Source organism: Aedes albopictus, chromosome 3, assembly GCF_035046485.1.
Source record: "Aedes albopictus strain Foshan chromosome 3, AalbF5, whole genome shotgun sequence".
Classification (NCBI taxonomy): Eukaryota; Metazoa; Arthropoda; class Insecta; order Diptera; family Culicidae; genus Aedes; species Aedes albopictus.
Genome location: NC_085138.1, coordinates 360,325,296 through 360,341,533, shown reverse-complemented (window position 1 = coordinate 360,341,533; position 16,238 = coordinate 360,325,296). Strand labels below are relative to the sequence as shown.

The window sequence follows — 16,238 nt, the reverse complement described above, 5'->3', positions numbered from 1 at the left end:
ATTCTCCATCGGATTGTAAAATTACAGGTTGTCTCCTGTATGGAGCTTGCATACAATTTTGCATACAAGAATTTCTTTTATGTAAAATAAAAAATGAAATGGAAATTTAAACGTTCTAATATTTACATCTAGTGTAGTTTTCATATTTTTTTCTGTGCGCTATAATAAAGAAGTAATAATAACAAGTTTTATTTTTATTTTATTTGGGTGAGCAGTGTGCACTGTTTGTTAACGGAATTATTTCAGTTTTTTTAATGGCACTTCTGCTTTTTTCGGTATTCTATGGATGCATCAAACGGGCTGCCATCGCGGCTGGGCCGTAGAAAATTTTCTTCAGCCAAAGATAATGGCTGAGGATCGCCTCGCGTGGGGCCTCCGGGTTGGTCGTCGGTGGATCGGTGGATCGGTGGAAGGTTGCATGTCATTTCCCACAGGTCTTGCACCCTTACGATTTTCTTCGCATTGTGTATTGCCCCCATCCATCCCCCGTCTGCCACCTTCTGCGCAAGCAGCAGAGATGGGCGGAGCAGGAAAATTTCGATTCGGTTTATGTTCAGTGTTTTCCCTTTCTGTGGAGGATTGCTAGTGATGGTTTCGTTAGCCTTGAGTCGTTGGGTTAGGAAAATGGAAATGGTTTTGAGAGCAGGTGCGTTGCTTAGGCGGACGACGAATGCCCTTAAGCTACAGGGGATGGCCAAAATGTTTGGGATAGGCAACTTTTTTTCTCTCACAAAATAGTTCAACATGCTATAACTTTTCATTGAGTGCATCAAAAAATCTCAAATTTCGACTGTTTGTCAACCTATTATATGTGCATTTTTGGTACAAATTTGGGCTCGATTGATTAATCTTTCGCAAAGTTAGAACCGTTCGGGTAAAACACTATTTTTTAGACAACTCATTTTTGAGCTGTCATATCTCGGAAACCAGTTAACCGAATTGAATGAAATTTTGAACGTACACTCACAATATACAAATGCTTCACAAACTATTAAAACATAGATACTTTTTGAACGTTAAAAAAAGTTATCATGAATTGACACTTTTTGAATTTTTCTCGAAAAAATGTAATTTTTTTAAGTCAATGTCAATAAATTTTAGTGTTGATGTCCAAAGATTTTCCACTTCTGTTCTCAAGTTATCTTTAATCAGATATATTGGAGCCTATTTAGATTAAAGGAAGAACGCATTTAGTAATTTTTGTACGGTATTGTGAATTTGACTTATTTTCCTCTATATGGGTAAAATTTTCAACTCGGTATATCTTAATTCGCCGTGAGAAAATATTTCATTTTATAACGTTGTATTAAGTATCAATATATTGTTGATTAACGTTAAAAAATTCATTCAATTCGGTTAACTGGTTTCCGAGATATGACAGCTCAAAAATGAGTTGTCTAAAAAATAGTGTTTTACCCGAACGGTTCTAACTTCGCGAAAAATTATTCAATCGAGCCCAAATTTGTACCAATGATGCACATATAACAGGTTGATAAACAGTCAAAATTTGAGATTTTTTGATGCACTCTATAAAAAGTTACAGCATGTTGAATTTTTTTGTGGGAGAAAAAAAGTTGCCTATCCCAAACATTTTGGCCACCCCCTGTAGGATGGGATGGATAATGTTGGTTAATTTGGGAAAATTACTGGTGCAATTGGTTGCAGCAAGGTGCATCTGAGGGCGGCGTGCAGGAAAAGCTTCGGTATGTTGATGAAGATGATTATGCTAACTAAAACGATAAATTGCAGCATTAGTGTAATTTATGATGAGGGCCATAAAACTAGTTGTTATATAATTAAATTAATTAATTATCGATTTTTGCGGCTTAACCAGCCGAATGGAAGTTTTACTTTATTCCAAAAGCTAGACTTTACATATACTGGCGTGAGTGAGAAATGGACAAATTGAGGTGAAATTTGCGAAAAAGTTACTCGTCCTCTCGGTGAGACTCGAACTCACGACTCCTACTCACTAGACAGGCGCGTTGCCGCTACGCCACGAGAAGACTCGAAGACGTAGCTGCTAACCTGAATTCAAGTTCAACACAAAATTCCGAGGTTATCTTTTCCACAGATTGCACCCCTTTCGGATGGAATGAGATGTACATCCACACTACGCATATATTGTATATGTAAAGCCTAGGCGAGAGCGCATTGTTTTTGTGTGTTGGAAGTCCACACACCTCTCATCGACGACTGTGTCGAAGAGATCGCGCGGTGAGCGGAAAGCTTCCAATGGGTCGCGACGTTCTCAAACGACCGGTTACGGAACATGAGTCCGTTGCTCGATGACATAATTAAATTAATTAATTATCGATTTTTGCGGCTTAACCATCCGAATGGAAGTTTTACTTTATTCCAAAAGCTAGACTTTACATATACTGGCGTGAGTGAGAAATGGACAAATTGAGGTGAAATTTGCGAAAAAGTTACTCGTCCTCTTGACGAGACTCGAACTCACGACTCCTACTCACTAGACAGGCGCGTTGCCGCTACGCCACGAGAAGACACGAAGACGTAGCTGCTAACCTGAATTCAAGTTCAACACAAAATTCCGAGGTTATCTTTTCCACAGATTGCACCCCTTTCGGATGGAATGAGATGTACATCCACACGTAGTGATAACCTCGGAATTTTGTGTTGAACTTGAATTCAGGTTAGCAGCTACGTCTTCGTGTCTTCTCGTGGCGTAGCGGCAACGCGCCTGTCTAGTGAGTAGGAGTCGTGAGTTCGAGTCTCACCGAGAGGACGAGTAACTTTTTCGCAAATTTCACCTCAATTTGTCCATTTCTCACTCACGCCAGTATATGTAAAGTCTAGCTTTTGGAATAGTTGTTATAGTTTGAACGAGTTCATGCTCGAAGGTTAGATATGCTTGGGATAATTTGTTAACAAATTTCAAGTTCCTGTATTTCCTTTGCTTTCAATGAATATTTTCATTGGGCCTCATTTTCTGCTTTTTCTACATGCTTGATGTCTCAGCTAAGGCAATGCTTGTTTGTCAGTTTAGTGATCTGTAAGCACTTATTTCTCACATATTTCGACCATTTTTTGCATTCGTAAAGCGTCCAGGACCCAGAGACCACACTTTAACCACTTTTGATGTATATGTATGTCCAATTCTACTGAGTGTTACCACACGTATTCTATGAATAAGCTAATTCTTAGAAGTTATGTATAGAATGATGGTTGTAAAAATGATGAAAAACGTAAAGAAGCTTTATCTATTTATCCGGTGACGTAACAATCTTTGTTTTCAACTGGAAACTCCAGTCACAAACTGGAAAACCAGTCACATACTGCTACACCATAATTATGAACAACCAACAAACGCTGGGTTAACTCAGTCAAGTGCAACAAGTATAAGAAAAGATTCTTATTAAATTCTAGAAAATTCCAAACCAAACTAACCATAGTGACCACCATTACTTATACGCCCATGTCCAACTCAAGAAAACCCAGCCATCAACCCATCACAGCATTTCGATCAAGCTAATAGCTGTTGTTATCTAACCAACCCGCCGTAGAGGCGTATTCGATTAGTTCTAAATCCCCCGTGCCGTCTCTCATGGGTGCAACCCCTGCTGTCGTCTCGTCAGACCGCAGTTTTCCAAGCACGCACTAGCATCTTACTGAGCTGCTTCTATCTGCTCTCTTCTAACAAGCACCCAACTACTAGTAGACGCAAAAAAGAGTATAAACCCAATACTAGCTCAATTGGAGGCTATTGCCTTCTAGGCCCGGCTACTAACTGCCAGCCACACAGCAGCTGGCTGCATGACTCTTGATCCGAGTGCAACAGCACCCCAGCAGCGAAATGACTGCAACTACAACACAGATAGGTACTTGCGACGTGCATCAACCGGCGTCGGTATCGACCGGAGGCTTCCAGTTTTCAGCGAACAAACAGTATATTTTGAAACCTTAATTACATAAAAGTGCCATTAAAACTGGTCTTCACCGGCGTGCGCGCGCGCGTGATGCAGAAATGCAACCAAGTACCTAGTGATACCCACCAAAGTCGTCGTCGTCGGTAGAAGCTGGTTTGAAGCTGCGCATTCTACTTATGTTTGGGTTTTGCTGCTTGTCGCACCGGTGCGGTGCGATGCAGTGGGTGACATGTCGTCCGAATCGCTGGGCCACCTGCGCGTAATTGGACATGCGAAAGAAGTATGGAAATTTCCCGAATGTTCTTGCAAGGGTCATCGAAACAACCGCGAGCATGATGCTTGTTAGTGAGTTGCCTTGACTTTTTTGATTTGTTGGACATGTTTGATGTTATAATGCTACCGCTACTGATTTGTATGCAGACGATCCTTGTCTCAGTTTCTGCGATGTCTCATTTTTACTACGCCTAACAACTGGCAACCCCCAAACCTGCGAGAACATGCGTCATTCAGCCATTCCCCAACATATACATAAAAGCTTACGCAAACGCCAAGATATATACAATTTGTGGTGGGCGAGTGATTGTATCATCAGTTGTTTTTCTGTCCCTCCTATGGCCTGGGTATTCTTACATGACAGGCGCCATACTTACTTACTTAACCTTTATCCAGCCAACGTACACTGTGGTGCATAATTGATCGGACAAACGCCGATTTTCATACAAAATGGTCAAGTTTGAGATGCTGTAACTATGGTTTGCTTTGATGGATTGAGCTCAATTTTTGATACGGAACTACAAATATGCTGAATTTTATGTATACAAAGTATAAAATGTTTTCGTTCACAGGTCTGGGCGTGGCAAGGCGTTGAAAATATTGCAAAAGTGATCGGACAGCGGCACGCGTGTAAATCAAAGGGGTACCGCTGTCCGATCACTTTTGCAATATTTTCAACGCCTTGCCACGCCCAGACCTGTGAACGAAAACATTTTATACTTTGTATACACAAAATTCAGCATATTTGTAGTTCCGTGTCAAAAATTGAGCTCAATCCAACAAAGCAAACCATAGTTACAGCATCTTAAACTTGGCCATTTTGTATGAAAATCGGCGTTTGTCCGATCAATTATGCACCACAGTGTACATTTGCACAAAAATAGTCATAACTGTTTTGTTTTTCGATGGAAAATGATGAAATTTTCACAACTTTCCGAAAAACTCTTCTAGTTTACCATTCCGGGGACATAGGTGCCTGGTTTACATGGTTCCGGAGTTATTCGGGATTGTCTTGGGGTACCAAAATTGGCCACATACTTTGTACAACGTATATCTCAAGATCCCGATGAGGTAGGAGTATAGTGTCTTCGGCGAATTTGTTCAGCAACTTAAGAACTAACTAGCAACGGCGACTTTGGTTCGCGATTCGACCGCTAGTTGGCACCAGGGTATGAAAACGTTAAGAGAAAGTTCTGATATTATTCGACAGGTTCCGTCTATTATCAAAAAAAATACTTGTATGATCATCATAATGAACAAGAAGAATTCCGTTTTCAGTATAGTTGTTCAGCAAGCTAAGAGCTATTTGCAAGGATAGTAGGCGGTCGACTATTGTGCTGTAAAAGGCAATACTTTTACACCGTCTTTGAAACCCAATTTCTCCAAGAATTTCTACGGGAGTTCCTCCAGGAATGCCTCCGGAGATATCTCCATGATCTTTTTCCAGTTTTTTTTTCCAGGCTTTCCTTTGAGAATTTCCCTGAGAATTTGCCCAGGAATACCCCCATAAGTTTCTCCGGGATTTTCTACATGAATTCCTTCGGGATTTTTTTCAGGAATTCCTTCAAGAATTTGTCCGGGAATTTTTCCAGGAGCACCTCCACCAAGAATTGCTTCGGAAATTTCTTCAGGAAATTATCCGAGAAATCCTCCAGGAATTCCTCCGGGGATCCCCCCAGAATTTTTTTCGAGAAATTTCTACAGAAAAAACTTCGGTTTTTTTTTTTAAAGAAAATCCACTTGGAATTTCTTCAGGAGTCTTCCGTGATATTTATTTTTTCTCAGAAAACCCTCGAAGAATTTCTCCAGGAATTCCTCCAGGAATGTCTCTAGAAATTCCTCCGGGAATGTCTCCGGAGACTCCTCTGGGAATTCCTCCAGAAATTTCACTAGGAATTTCTTCAGGAAATCCTTCCAGAATTTCTCGTGGAACTCCACTGGCAATTCTTTTAAGACATCCTTCAGGAATATCGCCGGGAATTTCTCTAGAACTTCCATCAGGAATTCCTCCGGTGATTTCTTCGGTAATTTCTCCAGGACTTCTTCTGGGGCTTTTCCAGGAATTCCTCCAGGTATTTTTCCAAGAATTCCTCCGGGGATTCCTCCAGGAACTTCCTCTAGGGATTCCACTAGGAATTATCTCAGGACATTCCTCCAGGAATTCCATCCGGGGATTCCTCTAGGAAGGAGGACTTCCTGAAGAAATTTCCAGATGGAGAAATACCCGGAGGAGTTCCTAGAGAAACTTCCTCAGGAATTCCTGGAGAAAGACCTAGAAGAATCCTCAGAGAAATTCTTGGAGAAAATCCCGGAGGAATTTCAGAAGGAATTCCTGAAAGAAATCCTGGAGGATTATCTGGAAGATTTCCTAAAGAAATTTCCAAAACAATCCCTAGAGGATTTCCTGGAGAAATTCCCGGAGGTATTCCTGGAGAATTTCTGGATAGAACTCCTGGAGCAATTTCTGAAAAAGTACCCGTAGGAACTCATGGAGGAATTCCTGAAGATTTCTGGTGATTTTCCAGAATATTTTTGGGGAAATTCTCTGTGAAATTCCCGGGGGAAATCCTGGAAATATTACCAGAGGAGTTCCTGGACGAATCACCGGAGGAATTCCTGATGAGAGTCCCAGAGAAATTTCTGGGGAAATTCCTGGAGGAAGTTCTAAAGGAATTCCCAGTGGAATTCCAGGAGAAATTTTAGAAGGATTTCCTGAAGAAATTCCTTGTGGGATTTATGGAGAAATTCTCGTAAGAATTTCTGGAGGATTTTCCAGAGACATTCTCGGAGAAATTTTCGCAGATATTCTCGAAGTAATTCCTGGAGAAATCCATGGAGGAATTCCTTGAGAAATTCCCAGATAAATTCTTAGAGAAATTTCCAGAGGATTTTCTGAGAAAAAAAAATCGGAAGACTTCCTGCACAAAGTCCCAGAGTCCTGGGGGATATCCCGGAGGAATTTCTGGAGGATGTTTCAGAGGAACTCCCGAAGAATTTCCTGAAGGAATTACTGGAGGAAGTTTTTGGGGAATTCTCAGTGAAATTCTTGGAGAAATTATGAGATATACGTTGTACAAAGTATGTGGCCAATTTTGGTACCCCAAAACAATCCAGAATAACTCCGGAACCATGTGGACCAGGCACCTATGTCCCCGGAATGCTAAACTAGAAGAGTTTTTCGGGAAATTGTGAAAATTTCATCAAAATCCATCGAAAAACAAAAAAAGTGATGACCATGTTTGTGCTTTTTCGAAGGTGGAAAATGTACGTTGGCTGGATGAAGGTTAATATCCTGAGCACCCATGGTGTAGCAGAGGGCCGAAATGAAAGATGTCGCCTCGAATTAGCTACACCGGGGCTCTGGGCCGGATCTAACGGAGGAAGCGGAGGGCAGGTCCCCAGTTTCCCACATTTTAGGGACCCCACAAGAACTGATTTTGTTTTCTCAACATTATCTTTATTTTTCATGTTGCTCAAGTACTGTTCAAAAATAAAGAAAAACGTTTTTGCTTATCGCATTTGTACCTCCGAGGGGCTTCCACATTCGCTCCGGCCCCGAGCCCAAGGATTCCATCTGAAGTTCCTTCAGGAATTCCTACAGAAGTTTCTTTAGGAACCAGTCCTGGAGTTTCCTCCGAAATTTCTCCTGGAAATCTTTCAGAGCTTCCTCTAGAATTCCAATAAGGGATTACCCCTGACGTTCTGTAGGGTTCACTCAGGGAGATGCTTCAAGGATCACCCCGGGAGTTTCATAAAGGGTTCCTACAGGAATTCCTTCTGGCATATCTTCTGGAATTTCTTCAAGAATCTCTTCTGAAATTCCTTCGGGGATTCGTTTTGGAATTACTTCGGGATGCCTCATGAACATTTTTCAGAGATTCTTTCAAGGATTGCTCCAGATTTTTTTTTCGGTGAATTCTCCAAGAGATTAGGGAGAACTCAGGGATGCCTTCGGGTTTCCATTTGGAATTCCTTCAGAAGCTCCCCAAGCTATTTCAACAGGGCTTCACTCAGAGACTCTTTCAGGAGGATTCATAAATGCCTCCTGGTGATCCATCAAGAATTCCGTAAAAAGTTTCTTCAACGAATTCCTGCAAGAGGTCCTTAGAAATAAGTCTAGGAGTTCCTGCAGGGATTCCTTCTGAAGTTTCTTTAAAAATTCCTACAGGAGTACTTACAGAAATTAATGCAGGAGTTCCTACACAGATTCCTCCAGGAGTTTCAAGGGCTCTTGCAGATGTTACTTCAGAGATTCCTCCTGAATTTCTTAAGGGACTCCTACAGACGATTCTTCGGAAATCTCTCCCGGAGTTCCTTCCGAGTTTCCCCCAGAAGTTTATTCCGGGATTCCTAAATAAGTTCCTTGTAAGATTTCTGCAAAGAGACGAACCAGCCAAGGGCTGAAAGTCTCTTTAATAAAGTCAAATCAATTTCTGCAGGATACTCTTAGGAATTCCTACGGGAGTTCCTTCAGGGAATCTCAGAGTAGTTCCTTCAATAATTTCCCTTAATCAGGCATATCTCCAGGATATTCTTGAGGGAGCTTTCATGGAGTTTCTACAAGTATTCCTCCAGGATTTTTTCGGGGTTCCTCCTGGACTTTCTTCAGGGGTTCGGGAGTTCCTCCTGCAATTTCTTCGGAAATTCCTCCTAGAATTCCTTCGGTAATTTCTCCTAGAATTCTTTCAGAGATTCCTCTTGGAATTCCTTCGAGGATTCCTCCTGAAATTCTTTTGGGATTTCCTCCTTATATTCCGTCGTGGATTGGTCCTGCAATTCCTGTGCGGTTTCTTCCTGGATTTCCATTGGTGATTCCTCCTGGAAATATTTCGGTGATTCCTCAAGGAAGTCCTCCTGGAATTCCTAAGGGGATTCCTTATCGAATTCCTTTGGAGATTTTTCCTAGAATTCCCTCGGAGATTTCTCCTGGAATTTCTTTGTGGGTTCCTCCTGGATTTCCTTTGGTGATTCCTTCTGGACTTCCTTCGAGGATTCCTCCTAAAATTCCTTAGTGGATTCCTTTTAATATTTCGTTGGCGATTCCTCCTGGAATTCCTTTGGTGATTCCTCTTCGAACTTCTTCGATGATTACTCCTGCAATTCCGTCGGGATTCCTCACGGAATTCCTCCGGGGATATCTCCTAGAATTCCTTCTCGGTTTCCTCGTGGAATTCCTTCGGTGATTCTTCCTAGAATTCATTCGAGAATCGTTCCTGGAATTCTATCAGGAATTCCTCTTGGAATTCCTTCATGGATTCCTCCTAGAGTTCTTTCTGGGATTTCCTCCTAAAATTCCTTCGGGGATTCCTCGTGCAATTACTTCGGGATTCTTCCAGGGGTTTCTTCTGAAATTCCTACAAAGATTCCTCCTGGATATTATTCGTTGATTCCTTCTAGAAATCCTTTAGGGATTCTTTTTCGAATTCACTTGGAAATTTCCACAGGATTTTTTTTTTTTGAGGATTCCTGCTGGAAATTCTTTGGGGGATTCCCACTTGAATTTCTCTGGGATTCATCCTGGAACTCTCTTGAGTATAGAACATCGGATCAACTTACGTGATTACTTTTCTTTAAGAGCTTTATGGTTAAAATTCATACTTACACAGATTCAGACAGCTGCGATCTATCAAGTGGTGAGTTCAATTGCTCTTTAAGGATTTCCAAGAACTCCTTTGAGGGAAGTTCATCGAATCTACGAGCGTAATCACTCTGAAATGGTATTGAAGCCCTTTTAAAACGCATTAAAATGAGTCTTAACCTTCCATGAAACTCCCTGAAAGAAGCCAGTAGAGCCACATAACCCCGGAAACCCCTCTGAAACAGGAGTCTCATCTATATTACAAGAGCCCATCTAGAATCTGGAATTTCATCTGGACTCTGGGAAGTCATCTACAATCTTTGATCTCATCTTGAATCTGGTATCCCATTCGGAATCTGGGATCTCATATTTAGCTTGACTTTAACTGTATGGTGTCTTCGAAAAAAATGTTCAGGGACTCCTGCAAAATTTATTGCAAGAACTCTTCATGCAATAACTGCTGATATTTCTACAAAAATGTATGTTGTGATTCCTCCAGAATTTTATTCAAAATTTATTGCTGTGATTCTTTTAGAAATTTCTACTAGACATCCTCTGTAAGTATTCTAAGGTTTTTCTCCTGGTATTGGAAGGCTTGCCTGAGATTCCATTTGGAAATCTTGCTGTGATTTATTCTGGAATTTCTGGAAGAATTCACCAGAAAACCTTGCTGCAATTCCGGCTGCAAATTCTCCAGGAGTTCTTAGACAATTACGCAGAAGTCACAGCAACCACTACTGGAAAGATTTGTATTGCATTCCTTGCAGAAACCTATGAAGCGTGAGTGTCTGGAGCATCAAGCATTCTTAGAGAAATTGTAAGAAGATTCCTTCAAAGTTTCTCCTAGAATTCTTGTTGCAATTCCTCCAAGGAGTCCAGTTGCTTCAGGAATGTCTCCTGTAATTCATCCAGGAATTTCTCCAAGGATTTCTCCCGAAGTTGCTCTTGAAATTCTTTCAAGTATGCCTGCAAGAACTCTTCCATAATATCTTTTTGATGGATCTCAAAAGATTTCTTCATGGAGACCACCAAGAATTCCTCTCGGCATTCCTCAGGAATGCCCGCTGGAATGCCTACAGAGTTCCTTCTGTGCTTTCTGCTGGTTTTTTTTTTTTTCAAAAGATTCTTCCGAAATTTCCTCTTGGGTTTTCCTCAAAAATGCCAGCTAGGATTCGTCCAAGAATTCCTCGTGCGATTCCACCAGAGATTTTCCCAAGGGTTCCACCAGGAAATCCTTTTGGGGTTTTTTCCAAGAATTCCTCTGGGTTAACTTCTAGAAATTCTAGTTGGGCTTCTTCCAAGTATTCCTGATTTGATTCCTGCAGCAATTTCTGCCGTAGTTTCTCCACGGACATCTCCATGAATTTATTCAAAGATTTTTTTAAGAAATACTTTCAGAATTTGTCTGGGTGTCCAGGAACTTCTCTTAGTATTTCACTTGGAAATCCTCTTGAGATTTTTTCGGAAATTTCTTTTGGAATTGTTCCAGAAATGCTGCTGGCATTTCTCCAGGAAGTCGTAGTGGTTCTTGAGAGCAATAACTGCGCTAATAGCATCTGGAGATGCTTGAGAAATCCCAGCAAGAAATGCTGGAGAAATGTGGAAGGAATTCATGATGGAACCCCAGAAAGAATTTCTGAAGGTTTCGAAAAGTAATTCCTAGAAGAATCCTTGGAGAAGTCTCTAAAGGAATCATATAAGCAAATTCTAGAGGAATCCTTGGAGAAATCCCATCAGGCATTTTTTTTTTTTTTTATTCTTAATCACTTAACCTAATTTTCAGCTCTATTGTCCACTGGGGCACTACGTGAGCAATTTCAATTGACAGCTGCCCTTACATTTTGTACAGCGCCTAGATTCTATTATACTTTATCGAACTGGTTGCCTTTCTGCTGCTTTCACTTTTTCTACTTTATACCTAGTAGAATGATGTGCACAAGGATGATGATGGATGGCCGTTGTTCCTTTCCAGTCCGATTGGGGGTCCATTATGAGTAGCAGTTCGCCGATGTCCAGGTATCCGGGTCCGTTCTAGCCATGGGAGCTCAGAAGAGGGTCAGTTTCAGTTGCTCTCGGGAGAAAAGCAACTGACGAAAAATTGCACGTTTCGGGGCTGGGAATCAAACCCATGACCATCCGCATATGAAGCGAACGTGTTACCAACTACGCCACGGACCCCGGCAATTAGGCATTTTTGGATATTTCAGGTGAAAATGTTTAAGAAATTTCAGCACAAATTCCTGGTGAAATTGTAGTAAGAATACCTGACAGAGTCGTATCCTTGAAAGAAAGCTCTGAAGGAATCATAGGAACAATTTCTGGAGAGACGTCAAAAGGGCTTTCCATCTTCCATTCCAAGAAGATTTTTCCAAAGATTGCTCCAGAAATTCCTCGTGAAATTCTTCCAGAAATGCCACTGGGATTCCTTTAGGTCTTGACGTATCTCCAGAAATTGTTCTTGTGATTTCTTCAGGGATTTTTTCAAGGATTCCTCTGGGAACTCTTCTTGAAATCATCCAGGATTCACTGCTACGACTCTGTCAGGTATTCTTACTACAATTTCAGTAGGAATTCTTGCTGAGATTTTTCAACCATTTTAACCTGGAATATCGAATGGAGTGGACCTCCTCTTAAGCCCTCTGAAATTTCCTTGAAGCTTTGTTGAAATCCTCTCCAAACCTTTCTGAAACCCTTAGAAACTCCCTTTGAATCCTCTTTAACCCTCGAGCGATCGCGCTGTTGTATTTTATACAACATGTTGAAAAAATCTCGCTTTTGGTTCTCAGCTTTAGCGTGGTGCTGACGGTGGTGGCAAACCGCGCGAGCTACGGAAGGTTAAACCCCTTGAAACCACTGGATGCTCTACTGAAACATGGCGAACATTCCATTTGCCTCTTAAATCTCATTTTAGACCTTTTTAACTGCATAACTCTCTTTCTATCTAGCCTCCCATGAAATCGCTTTAGAAGCCTCCCAGCCCCGACCTGAAACCCACTGGAGCAGCACCTGTTCTAGTGAACTAAATTGCTTCATTATACGTTAATATTGGAATTATGCTCAAGATTTTAAGATTCAAAGGTATTTTAGTATTTCAGTCAGATCGGAAATGTTTACTTCTTTTATTCATATAATATTCCCTCTGTAAATCTTCACAAACTCTTTGTGGGCTCAAAACTGCCTGTATTTTTAAACGAAATTTCTTGAGTCCTATCAAAAGCTAGTACAACGATTTACTAAATTATTAATATTTTTTCCTATTTTCCCATTCCAGATGGCTTGCGGTATCTCGTGCGTGGACAATGCTCTAAATCGTACGTTTTACAAGTTGGGCATCTTCATCGGACGACATCCGGGCTACTTTCTCATAGTACCGGTGCTGCTGGCCCTACTCTGCATGACCGGGTAAGTCTCAGATGGCGTGTTACATCACATCGTCATCATAACCAAACCAAACAGTAAAACAACTAAAAAACGAGACGAAGCATCTTGTCCGAGGTGTATAAATAATGCATGCAGAAACGTAGCTATATTTGAAGCCCAAATGAGCAATATTTGCTCACACTCCATAACACCCTGCCCATTACAAAGCATCTGAGCGAGCTGTTAACCGAACAATTGTTTGGCAACCTATAAAACTCGTTGAAGATGGTTCAAGTCAATCGGCGCGTTTTGCGTTTATTATTTCGTGCCGCATTCGAGTTTGTTTCGCAAATTCAGGTGTTTTTCTTTTTTTTTTTCAAGTGCCTAGTTCCGTTTATCCAATTAATAACTAATCTAATGCCATCATTGTCCAATCATAGAGCAATAACTGTTCGCATTCAAGGTAGGGGAGAATGGTAAAAAATGAAATATACAACAGTTTCTTAATTTTGAGATATGTTTAAATTTACATCGTCGTTCTTCGATAATACCGCAATACTATTAGGCCCATTCGTTATATAAACATTGACAGAAAATGTTGACTTCTGTGAAAATCATCAAAAACTACCTTTTAGAGAAACAACTTTACCAATGTTTGCAGTAATAAATACGAACAACCATCCGTCTCCATCAGTAATGTAACAGCTATCAAAGCCGTAGCATGGAATCGAATAAAATGCTTTGCAAATTTCTTTTGTACTTATATAGTGTAAACGTACTGGATAATTATCGTGCAATAACAGAATTTAATGTAAGTTACCATGACAAAACTATGTAAAAGACCTATCAGTTATTTACATTGACTTTTAGTTGCCTCTGATGAAGACATAATAATTCCGTGATGAAACGTTGGGCAAACGTTTTTTAAATACTCTAAGACTACGTAGCCGTTTCAGGTGATAATGGAAACTTTTTAGCAGAGCTAATAATTTATCGGAATTCAGACCATTCACCTTCGCTCGTTCTGTGATGTTCTCCCCTGAGTTTCATGATTCTAACATTCTTAACTCCCATAAGCACAGCGCCTGTTACGCAACTCAAAACTGCCGGCCGGCTCGGTAGTGGCCGGTTTACCGTAGCAAAAAAAACAAGCTTTCACTTTCTAAGCACATATCTCCATCGTTCTTTTCCCCCACTTCATTCCCATCTTAAGAATTTTTCACACCTCGTTAGACAAGCATGCTTCGTTCTCACCGCCGTAATAGCACACCTCTTTGCTACCGCACCGAAGCGCCGAAGCGCAAGCACCACCACCAGCTATCCAACCGTATTAATCTCGGTCGTTATTTTTTATTCCCCCAACCGCTCCTCAAACAGCTACCAACAGATCCGCTACGAAATCGACCCCGAGTACCTGTTTTCGCCGATCCGCGGCGAGGGCAAATCGGAACGTGCCATCGTCGAGAACTACTTCAAGGTCAACTACACACACCGGTTCAACGTGGGCCGCATCACCCGACCGGGTAAGTAGACATCAGCACCACAACACTAGGCATGCTTGAGGATTTATTCTATATTCATTGGAAAGGGTATATGGGTTATAATGCAGATTTATGGCATTGCTCCTGTCACGAAGAATGTTAATCGACGAGTAAATTTCAATATTAGTACCATCATAATTTTAGGGGTCTCTAGTTAGCCTAGTTGTTAAGGCTATAGATCGCCAATCCGGAGACACCGGGTTCGGTTCCCGTTCTGGTTGGGAAAAAACTTCTCGACTCCATGGGCATACTGTATGATTGTGCTTGCCTCACAATATACAAATTCATGTAATGGCAGGCCAAGAAAGCCCTTCAAATAATAACTATGGAAGTGCTCAAAGAACATTAAGTTGAAGAAAGGCAGGCCAAGTTCCAGTGGGAACGTAAAGCCTGTTACGGGTATAAATTTTTGTTACAATAATAAGACAGAATAATTGTTTAATGTGTTTAAAGTTCAATATTCATGCGTTCCTTGTGATACATGTTGAATTTTGTTACAAAAATAAAAGAAATTAATTATTACAAAGTATTAACATATCACGATACACATAGAACCTTACAAATGCATAAATAAGAGACATCATAAATTGACGCAAGACAACACATAACATAAATGTGCCCTATTACCCAGACAACCAGGAATCGCATAAGGATGCACGCTGTACATCGTATAAAGTACTATTTTAAGTCACTATCGCATATATGTACGGCTGAGGGTCAATGTTCATCGCATATGATGTTATTTTTTGAACTTACTGCGATGTATCTGGTAAAATCATATAAGAGTGCAAACTAACTTTTATAATGCATGAATACATCGTAGTAGACGATATTCCGATGTTTTGTTGCGGCGAACTTTGCTTATTCGCAAAAGCATTCGAGTGAACTCGCAAAGTGTCAATTAAATTCGCATAATTGCGTACTGCGATGATTATACGACTTCGCTTGGTGCTTTTCTAATTATGTCAGTTTAACTCGCATTGGTGTACAAACTAAATCGCATAAAAGTGAAAATAAACTCGTTTAAATGTACATACAAACTCGCATAAGCTAGAATCGTTAATGTTGGCATATTGCGATGTGATATGTGATAACAATGAAAGAGGTGCTGTTGGAGTGCCAAAAAGCTAAAAGAAAGTGAAAAGTCATCATTTTGGTTACAAAACAAGTTACAAAGTCATCATTTTTGTTTTGTTGACCTTATAATTATCAATGGGTGGTGCTAGCAAGAGAGGAGTAGTGGTAACTGTGCGGGAAATCATGCTACGTCATTTTGATTTCCAAAGAGCCTGCCGAACACGTACAGCGCACGGAAACCAAGTGCATTCCAACAAGCACTGAGGTGAGTTAGAATGTCATGACCTTTAATCTGTGTGTTTCATAAGTAGTGTTTGGTGCTAAGTATGAAGTGCGGCTCGATAATCCAAAGGTTATTAGTTCGATACTTAGGTGACAAGATTTTTTTTATTTCGAATATTTTAAGTCGCATAAGGTGCTATATTACGTCGCAATAGTGCATACCGTACATCGCATAAGATATCGCTTCAAGTCATATAGCGTCATTATTTCCCCGTCAATGCACGTATAGCGCCTCCA

At 40.7% G+C, this 16,238-nt stretch overlaps 1 protein-coding gene across 2 annotated transcripts in view; it reads left to right on the top strand.

Moving 5' to 3' along the window:
- Positions 1–16,238, top strand: part of LOC109428893 (patched domain-containing protein 3) — a 318,076-nt gene that overhangs the window by 144,475 nt on the left and 157,363 nt on the right. For both annotated transcript variants that reach the window (XM_062855392.1, XM_062855391.1), the window contains exons 2-3: positions 13,013–13,143; positions 14,479–14,624. In XM_062855392.1, coding sequence (XP_062711376.1) covers positions 13,013–13,143; positions 14,479–14,624 — 277 coding nt within the window. The remainder of the gene's footprint in view (positions 1–13,012; positions 13,144–14,478; positions 14,625–16,238) is intronic.